Raw genomic sequence first — 10,248 nt, forward strand, 5'->3', positions numbered from 1 at the left:
TGCAAAAGCGTAAGCAACATCCGTCGTCATCTGTCTTTTTTGGATAACTTTCGTATCTCCATTTTGCACAGTATATAATGATTTCCATCGTTCGTTGAATTATCGTCGATTCGCCCAGTTCTTCTATTTGAGGTCCACGATACCTCTCCAACTCGACGACAGTGTAACTGGGAGGGAACTTCATGTCTTGGACACCACTGGATGTTGGTGTTTCTTCTCAGCGATCCGCCCATATCCCTACTATTTCACCTCGAACTCCATTTGCGATGTCCATGTCTGTGTCCAGGTTCGTGGTTGTAATCACCTTGCATCTAAAGGCTAATTCAACCACTTCTGTGAGCCCACCTCGATAGAGTAGCATTCGTGTTGGTTATCTCGGAGATGGTCCCAAACCTCGTGATGACTTGGCAAACCTTTCCGCATTTCCATTCAAACGTGCCCTCTGTAAGCACTATCCTCCCCTCTGGTCTAATACATGATTGACTGATCTTCATGCATCCAAAGGACTTTTGTACGCCATGTACCCTCTCTGTGTACAACGTAACACCCTACCAGCCGGAACGCACACACCTTCATCTCCCGTACCGTAACGTTCAATGTAAATAGCGTGGATTGGTTCGTGTAACAATGCTTGGATCGAATGCTGTGCAGGTGACAGCGATGCAGAGCACGTACTGTAGTGCATATATTGGTGCAATACTTGTAGCAGGCAGAAGTCGCAAATACGTGAGGATTGCGCGCGGAGTCAAACACTTGGGACAGCTTAATAAATATAAATTAGAGCCTGCGACTGAAGCTCCTAGTGAACCGCGTCTGAGGAATCCAGCCACCGTACTAAGGAATGGCAGTTCTTGAGCAAAAGTAGTTCGCCTTGAGATGCTCCCGACTACGTTCGCAAGGAAACCACTTGTCTGGAATATCTTTCATATCCTGGACTTTAATTCTGCGACCTTGGAGACGGGGTGATGGGTAACAGTTCTTGCTCAATCAATCCCCTAGATCTAACAGCATACAACGTCGTCGTAATGATCGTCCTTAGATATACATTTCTACCGCAGAGGCTTCCAACCGATTGAACAACAAAAGAACCGTCAATTGTCACCAGTCGAATTTCTTCCCTGTTTTCGATACCGGGACTTCGGGGACTCGTCCACCACCTTTGGCATACCCAAAGCCGTCGAGCCAGGGCCACACCTCGCTCCGTTTCTCCTCGAATTTCTTGATGAACTCTTGCTTTTGCAACGTTAAACCAATACCGTCCAGACCGTTCAGTAAACAGTGACGCTTGAAGGAATCCACTTGGAACGGGATAGCGGGTTCCTCACCATCGCGTCGAACTTCGCATTTCTCGAGATCGACCTCGAGATGCTTTCCGGAACGGGCATGATCGGCTATTTTCTTACACTCTTCAGGTGGGAGGGTGACCGGAAGCATGCCATTCTGCATCATGTTGCTCTTGAAGATTTCAGCAAAGGATGGGGCGATCACGGCTCGGATACCAAAGTCATTCCTGATAAGTGCATGATCTTCAGTCATCCGCAACTCAGAAAGGTGTGACGTAAATCGCTTACAAACTCCACGGCGCGTGTTCACGGCTGCTGCCGCACCCAAAGTTTGGCCCAGTGCACACGAGAATGACCGCCTTGTCATACGGTGATCGATTGAGAACAAACTCCGTTGCCTCACCAGTCTTTGGATCCTTCCTTAAAGTATGGAATAGGGCGTCCCCTAAACCAGTACGCTTTAGCGTCTTGAGAAATTGTTTAGGGATGATCATATCGGTATCGACGTTGGCAATGTCCAGTGGCGCAGAGACACCTTTGACAATGGTGAATGGGGGAACGGCTGACGAAGTCGCGGCAACTGATACAGAATCAGTTTCTGTCGAGTTCGCTCTAGCCGCCGACGCTGCTGCTGACGGTGAATCCGAGAGGGGCACAGGCTTAGGTGGGGGTAGCACCTCATCCGTGAGGTAATCGAACGCGCTTGTCACTTTGAGCTTCGTTTGATCCAGATTTGACCCCTTCTTCAAGAATATGCGCACATCCGTCAACTTCCCGGTGAGAGCAGCGGCGGCAGCCATCGCAGGGCTCATCAGATGAGTGCGGCCTCCCGCCCCTTGTCTTCCTTCAAAGTTTCGGTTGCTCGTACTGGCACAGCGCTCGCCAGGTGAAAGTTGATCGGGATTCATACCCAAGCACATCGAACAGCCAGCCTCTCTCCAGTCAAAGCCAACACGCTTGAAGACAGCATCCAGGCCCTCTGCCTCAGCCTGTTGTTTGATGAGGCCAGAACCGGGAACAATCATGGCGTGAACGTTGCCTGGAACTTTGATGGATGGATCAGCAGAAGTGGCTGCGATGATGACTTGAGCAGCACTCCGCAAATCCTCGATGCGACTGTTAGTGCATGAGCCAATGAAGATCGTGTCGACGTCAATATCTTGCATTGGTGTGTGCGGTATGAGGCCCATGTAAGCCAGCGCCCGTTCGGCGCCGGATCTCTTAATAGGATCAGTAAAGGAGGCAGGGTCCGGGACAACTCCAGTGATCGGAACGACATCCTGAGGCGAGGTCCCCCATGTGATGGTAGGAACGATATCTTCCGCGCGTATGTTCACTTCAATATCAAACTTAGCGCCTTGGTCCGATTTAAGCGTGCGCCAATATGCCACGGCGCGTTCCCATTCTTCCCCTTGGGTGCGAGCGGACGGCCCTTAAGGTACTTAAACGTAACTTCGTCGGGGGCAACCATCCCGGCGCGAGCACCAGCCTCGATACTCATGTTGCAAACGCTCATTCGGGCTTCCATGCTCATCTCCTCGAAAACATTCCCGCGTACTCGATGACGCAACCGGTGCCTCCAGCTGTCCCAATTTTCCCGATAATGTGCAAGATAACATCTTTGGAAGCGCAACCGGGAGGGAGGGTTCCATTGACCTTTATTCGCATGTTCTTTGATTTCCTCTGCAAGAGAGTTTGCGTAGCAAGGACGTGCTCGACTTCGGAAGTGCCAATCCCGAAGGCAATCGAGCCGAAGGCCCCATGTGCTGAAGGGGGAATGATCACTTTGAGTATTGGGCAGATATAGGAGCAACATACTTGAGGTATGTGAGTCGCCACAGACACAGGTAGTGCCAGGGAGCTACGACAATATAAGTGTGAGCACCTGAATTTTGGATAAGTGATGGTCCACTCACTGTGAATCCTTGCTCGGGACCAATGATGTGGACAATACCTAATCAAAATACCGACACAGATGAACAAATGCAGAGCCTTGCTAGAAGCGGTGATCATACCTTGTCTTCTGTCTGACATCCCAAAATATGTCAAGCCAAACTCTTTGACATTTTCCTCAAGTGCAACACACTGAGCGCGGGACTCTGGCTCGTCGATGAAAGTTTTCACGTCAGTAAAGTTTTTGCGGGAGATAGTTCTAACAGGTCAAAACTAGTATTGGCGTCAGTTCTCTGGAGGCTTGAGGGTGAAGGCTTACGGAACATTGTGATCGACGGTGGCTAATGTACAATCGGGCCTGCGTACTGGCCGCCCAGCGGTTCGGCTTCAAAGCGAACTTGAATGAGAAATCCACTGGAAAATGTGTTATATACCCACAGGCCTTCGAAGGCTTGGGGACTCGTAACTTCGTGTACAAGGTGACTAGAGCGCGGGGAAGTCGATCGATTTAAGTGCTAACAATGTTTGTTTCTCACCGATCGATGTAAATGAGCGTCTCCCCACTCTCTTGCTGGTGTCTGACCCGGTGCCTCAGTACAACGACATTGTCCAACATGCTTAGTCCAACTCACACGACATGGTCGTCCCAAACCTTATCGTACAGTGTGCGAGGTGCTGGAGCTGGGGCTGGCATTTGGAGTTCTTATTCGATAGGAGGCTAGGGAGAAGATAAGAGGAGAATGGACAAAAAGGGCCCGATGTCAGGGATGTTATAGCTTGGGGAAACTGGTCAAGCTTCGGCCGATCGGAGGGCCCAGAAGTGGTCACCTGACACAACAAGTTGGTGTCGACAAAGCCCCTGCATGTCTACCGCCACAAGGTTATGGCCTGTCATTTCAATATACCGGTGTGCAATTAACTGATATGTCCTGTCCGAACCTGCGACCCGAATGTAAAAATAATGTTGGGCCCCGGCTCCAATTACATGTCCCCTGATTGGTTCTGTTCGCTTCAGCAACACTGACGTTTCGGAGCGTGCCAAGGCTCTCACGGTAGCTTGGTTGGTGGTGATCGTGGACACATTGGTCTATTTCCGCCACGCAATCCACATATGTGAAGGTGAGCTTCAAGTTGCTCGGAGCAAACCGCATTAGCGGGTCATCGGAAACGTGGGACCATGACCTGATCCGCTCTAGCAATCCGCGGAACGGTATCCTTGGGCAATGTTCCCATGTATTCGTGGGAAAGATCCTTCTAGTGTCGAACTTGCCCTATCGTGGTGCCACAGCGTGCCCCCCCATTCATCCCCCTTGGATGCGACTGGTCTCGCCTGGTGCAATTATCCCACCGCGAGCACCAGGCTCGACGCTGATGTTGCAGACGCTCATTCTGGCTAGAATGCTCAGCTCCAAAACATAAATTTTCCGATTGAGCCGAGGGCGCCATGTGCTGGAGGGAAATGATCGCTGTCAAGTATATTGCAAAAGGGGTCAACATACGTGTGACTCGCTGCAGAGAGCTCTGTAACTAATAGAGAAAGCCTTAAATGCATTCTTTCCAACAATTGCGAGAATACCAATGAATAGTAGTGTCTGGCGGGGCCTAAGCGCTAAGCGGTTGGGAATTGAATTGTATTTCACTAAGTTATGACTATTGACGGTGCTGTCATCTCTATCCCAATAGAGGCTGGTAACCTGCCTAGCTGTCATCCACATTATACATTGCTGGCATGCCTGCTTTCCGCTCTAGAAACCTATTGTACTTACGTGTTGATACGCAAACTATCCTTCCGTGTTCCTGCATCTGGACGACCAGAACGGACACACGGAGTGGATGACTCAGAGCACACTCGAACAAGTGGTAGAAGATATGCGGTACCTGTATGGCCCGACTCTCTAGGACAATGCTCCAGACAAAACTGATCGAGCGTCCCTACGCTGAAGCATAGGTCCAAAGATAGAGGCTGAAGACGCGCGGCGGTCGCTCCTGGACCTTCATCAATGAAGAAGACTTCTGGGTTGATGTATTTCGTGGAAGTGAGTATGGCGAAACGTTAATCTCTGCGAGCATTGCTCTCATGTTTTATGGGCCGGGCCTTCCAGAAACGTATCAGTTTGGCTACTACCTCGAGAAAGCGGATCACCACACTATTTTAATCAAGGTGGCTTATTTCACCCCCCCTTTGTGAAAGCCTGGCAAACCAAAACGTCTTGATTCGCAGCATCAGTCGTTTGTCCCTGCTGCTCCACTTGTGTCAGCGAAGCCTGCCGTAACTGCTAGTGTATCTCCTAGAGCATTCCAGCCTACTAGGGAGAGTGGGTTGGTATCCAGCACTCAGGGGAAGAAGCGAGCCCGTCCTCAGAGTCTTGAAGTTGACGATCTTGATCAACAACAAAGCCGAGAGCAAACTGAGGTTCACCTCGTGCCTACCCCTTTGCAACCTCGTCGGTCACGACGTACTAAATCTAGGGTCGCCAACTATCAAGAACTCAGCGATTCAGAGCAACAAAGAGGCCAGCCGGGAGATGAACTAGGCTCCTCCAATGCCCGCCAATCATTCCAAGAACCCGGTGAAGATGATGGATATGAGGCAGAAATAAAGATGGAACATAGTGACCACGATGACATCCTACACTACCCTTCTTTGTCAATCCTCTGCAAGCCCATTTGATGTCGATGACAGTGATAACGAAGATGCAGCCGACAAAAAGAAGCTTAAGCTGACTACGTCGTACACGGGCTTCACAATATCAAAGTACAAACTCTGCTTGATCGTACAGCCCTATCCACCACTTCGAAGCCAGGTTTCACCTCTAAGTCTCCCGGAACGCAACCATCGCGGGTGCGAGATGCTCCCGCCTCATCGCTCCTGCCAAGTCGCCAAGCCCACTGGCACCCTTCATTCATTTATCACCCACCCCTGGCCCACAACCATCAAGACGGCGCACCCCTCTCTTTCGCGAGCCCAGTATGACACCCGCACCGGATACTGTATTGCAAGAAACCTCTCCGCTGAAGGGCCTGACCATGAGCCTGGGGGATTCGTTCGGGCCATCCGAGGGCTGAACGCAGCGGATAATGAGCTTGAGAACCTCATGGAGGTTACCCAATCGTTCAGTTTAGCTTCGGAACTATGGAACGCATGGGTGTCCCTATGTATGCGGGTGGCATCAGTGCAAATGTAGATGCGGACGAGGACGGTTGGCTCATGGCGACGCGGATGAAAGAAACGATTGAGTCACGACGGCATGAAACCACTTCGCAGAATGTGAATAGCGAGGATAATCCTTCACTTTCCTAGACCAAATTGAACACCTGGAGCCTGCAGTCCAGGGGATGTGTTCGGTCATGCTCAATACGTCGAATTGATGCTGTGCTCCTAAAGTGCGCCTGTCAATAATCTACCAGTTATTCATTGTCATGACTGTAATTGAGTGGTACAGAGCACAGCTGGCTGATAGAAAACTGTGTCTAGCGGCGAGATCTGATGGGGTTTTCCTATTTTTTTCTACACTGACGGGATGAAATCCGTACTGAGTTTCTTCACCTGATGCACCCAGGTGTCCATGTGGCATTATGTGGATCGCGGTTGGCAAGAAGTAACATGATCTGCGGTTTTCATCTGAGGTGTCCCACACGATGAATAAACCAGTGAAGCGATGAGGTACTAAGATATATGAGATCAGATACAACTGCCCTGAACTTGAGATTTGGAGATGAGGATCTCCTGTAATGAATAATAATGATAGATGCACATCGTCCTGCTTCGAGGGCATCATTCTTCATGAGGAGGTGTGTATGCGGAAGCGGGAGCTGGGCATTGCCACCGTCAACATCACTGTTGAGCAAATCTGAGTGGTATCGCCACCGGATGGAGGCAGAGCGGCTGCCAGAAGACAGGATGGCGGACGGGGGTCCGGATGCTCTCTCGGGGTGTGGTTGTCAAAGGGGACAGATTCAAAATTTAAAGGCAGCCGAGCTACCAACAGCAGACAACTTTGCGATTGGTTATCGTGTTTCGTATCAGATTCTTCCTTAAAAACAACAACAGCCACACATCCTAACCCAAGATACGGAATCTCTGCAAGTCTGTCAGGCGTTGAAAGGGGAATGGGCTACGGAAGTCGCTGAGCGCCTTCAATATCAGAACGGCGCGTTTGTGGAATCTCCGCATACTGAACGAACGCATTGAGTCGAGGGATGCGCTCGAACTTAGACTTGTTGATGGGAGGGGATGCTCAAGTTTCTTTGAAATCCTTATAGTCCGGCAAAGGGCTACATCTCATGGAGGTTGTCCAAAAGTGCTGGAGTCACATCATTCTGTCGAGCTGGAATTACGTAAGCATGGAGTTCAGGACAACATTCGTAAACAGTAATCAATTCGGAGCATTGCCAGTGGGAGGTTCCGCTGTTGCTCGTTGCAGCACGGCTGCCTTCTGCTCCAAATCCTATCCAGATATCATGCAGGCTGAGCTTCAAGCTACTCAGAGCAACCGCAGTGTCGGTCAGCCATCAGTGCATCGAAAGCCTGGGAACCATGTTGGTGCGTGACTTGATTAGCATATGAATTGCCAGCCAGCTGTCATCAGACTCCTGACGACGCGCTTGACGCAGCAATTTCTCGGCGACGTGGTGCACAGACGCGCCTAAGTATGGATGATCGACCTGACGCTGACACGTTATCAATGCTAGAGTACTACATTCTAAGGCGGCTGCATCTGGGTTTGGGCACTCTACTCTTCCTCATCCTCGTCCTCAGATGACATCAGGTCGTCTTCATCGGATAGCCAGTATTCCCGCGGAGAAAGGTCAAGGTCCCTTCACCAGCACGGAACAACAACGGCAACGACGGGACAAGGCTGACAGAAAGAGACGATCATCTATGGTGACCGTTCGCGGGCGATGCCAATGCGGAAATATCTGTCCTGGCTTCGCAGTCAGTTTCAAATGCCCTGGCGGTGCTATTAACGTCGGCCCAGCGCTGCGCAGCTCGAACGCAGATAACCGCAGACTCGCAATTATGGAATTGAACTCTGCACCGCCTTCTGAACACACTTCATCGCTGGACAATATCATGTCGGGTCAGAATCAGATACGGTCACTCAACAGAAACAACTCATTATCTTCAAGGCGAGGTATGATGCTCAAACTTCATCAATCAGGTATTCGCAGAAACAGACGCTCAAGCAATCCACGTGTTGTGAATCCAGGTATGCATCAGCCTCGTGTAGCGCTCGTGGCACCGCCAGATGTAGCACCTTCATCCTATACGAATTTGACCCCATATCCGGCCCATCGAAGTGGCACTCATGATGATATTCCCACTCGCCCTATCTCGCCCATCGACGCGCAAGAAGCCATGAGCCAATATCTTTTCTCCACTCCTGAACTTCAGCCTGCTTATGAAGGCAGAGGAGATGCGGAGCAGAAGCCGCAATTTGCGCTTGAAGCGAGCGACCGCGCGTTACAGCACAGCACGAGATGACACATGCGAGCACGAGGCCGGAGTCGGATTCCCGCGAGACTCTTTATAGTGGACGTCGACGAAGCTTCGTCTTTTGAGCCTCCGGTCATAGAGTCGCTTGTTCAGACCGCGGACCTTCCGCACCCTCAACTCTCGAGTCCCCATCATTACAATCAGGGTTGGAGTGGGTCACAACTTCACCTTCCACCGACACAGTAGTCCAAAGCAAGGACGCAGACACGGAAATCGCCAGCCCGGTGATCCATACCTTGCAGATGGCTTGGCCAGCAACCAACCTTCAACCGCAGCCTTTCCAGATAACTTATGGCGGGCACCTCCAGTTAGTGCAACAACACACACCCAAGTGTCACGGGCGTCTCCTATCCCTACGTTCTCTCCGGACATGCCGTACATGTTTTTCGATTCAGCTCTTCACGGTGCTGCTGGACCACCACCTTCCCTTCCAAAAGCTCTTCAGCCACCCCGCCGGTCCCCTGCTCCAGGATCATTGCTGTCCTCTGCGCCAGCGCCCGCCACTTCCACATCAGTGCAAGCAGCAGGTGTCCCAATAATGTCATCGCCGGCGGCGAACACACCAGTGTCGATATCATCCGCTTCGACGTCCCCTGAGACCATGATGTTGACAGTCCCCCTGGTCCCTTCATCGCCTGCCCAAATAACTGGACCACCGGCACACTACCAACAAGAAACTCGACCATTTTCTACTCCCCTGACTACCACAATGAATCATCCTATTACACCAATCTCTCCACCTCCCCGTCCTCCCCGTATGTCCTCCCCTCCTAGGAAAAACAACTATCCCGATCTTGCCCAAAATTACCCATCAATCCATGGTGTCCAACTGTCTCCGGCGGCGCCTAGTGAGATGCAGTCTATCGTGTCTGAGGCTATCCCCCAGTCTCCCATAGAGCTCGAGTCTCCACAAGCCACTCAAATCCAAGTTCGCCACACAAGACAGCGTACCTCATACGATAGCGGCAAATCTAGTGTGAGATCTCGACCTCTTCCTACGCCACCTACGGTCAATCGATCTTTATCACAAGGTTCTGTGGTAACTTCGTCATCCGTTCGTTCCCAGACAACACGGCTCAGCGGTATGAGCGATTCTATTTACAGCAATAGTTCGCATCCAACGCGGCGAGTATCGGATAGTGCATACGATGATGATTTCGTGAGCCAACAGATTGAAGGTCCAAAAACGTTTGTTTTATTTGCTTGCTTAAACGACACTCCCTGCTGACTATTGTTTCTAAGTCCTCCGGGCGATGATCCCATTATGTTTTCATCTCCGGAGAAGATTTCCTCGTTATCGTCCTCACCACCCTCACATAACCACTTCCGTGAACCTTCCAGCGTCATATCCTCTAATCCTCCTTCCCCTCCACCAAAAGAATTACCCGCCATACCTATCGCTCCGCTCTCTCCAACCCGGGGAGATACCATTGATGACCTGGTTGCTGTGGTGGATGATGCCATGGATGACATGGGATTAAACAGTGTGGCGCCCTCATATGCTGCGCAAGCCTCTTGGTACGAAAACGATAACCCTCCCGATTCCAGCGAACCCACTGTTGAACTTCGTCAATA

General features: G+C 50.9%; 3 protein-coding genes across 3 annotated transcripts; 2 read left to right on the forward strand and 1 right to left on the reverse strand.

Moving 5' to 3' along the window:
- Positions 1-1,098: 1,098 nt before the first annotated feature.
- Positions 1,099-3,870, reverse strand: EI90DRAFT_3144305 (aconitase; the record flags this gene model as incomplete). Its single annotated transcript, XM_039065129.1, has 11 exons — positions 1,099-1,510; positions 1,572-1,895; positions 1,920-2,694; positions 2,769-2,812; positions 2,842-3,049; positions 3,102-3,144; positions 3,200-3,237; positions 3,299-3,435; positions 3,496-3,561; positions 3,615-3,659; positions 3,809-3,870. The coding sequence occupies 11 exons, from the start codon at positions 3,868-3,870 to the stop codon at positions 1,099-1,101; spliced, it is 2,154 nt and encodes a 717-aa protein (XP_038921089.1).
- A 948-nt stretch (positions 3,871-4,818) lies between these two features.
- Positions 4,819-6,220, forward strand: EI90DRAFT_3040853 (uncharacterized protein; the record flags this gene model as incomplete). The annotated part of the gene is made up of 7 exons (XM_039059045.1): positions 4,819-5,056; positions 5,146-5,212; positions 5,290-5,337; positions 5,398-5,822; positions 5,860-5,950; positions 5,977-6,018; positions 6,054-6,220. Coding segments are annotated over exons 1-7 (887 nt in total), but the record flags the coding sequence as incomplete, so codon positions are not given.
- A 1,240-nt stretch (positions 6,221-7,460) lies between these two features.
- EI90DRAFT_3286688 (uncharacterized protein) lies at positions 7,461-10,248 on the forward strand (the record flags this gene model as incomplete). The annotated part of the gene is made up of 6 exons (XM_039067021.1): positions 7,461-7,719; positions 7,946-8,311; positions 8,339-8,386; positions 8,408-8,639; positions 8,767-9,861; positions 9,916-10,248. Coding segments are annotated over 6 exons (2,333 nt in total), but the record flags the coding sequence as incomplete, so codon positions are not given.

Source organism: Cantharellus anzutake (genome assembly GCF_015039405.1).
Source record: "Cantharellus anzutake strain C23 chromosome Unknown EI90scaffold_7, whole genome shotgun sequence".
NCBI lineage: Eukaryota > Fungi > Basidiomycota > Agaricomycetes > Cantharellales > Hydnaceae > Cantharellus > Cantharellus anzutake.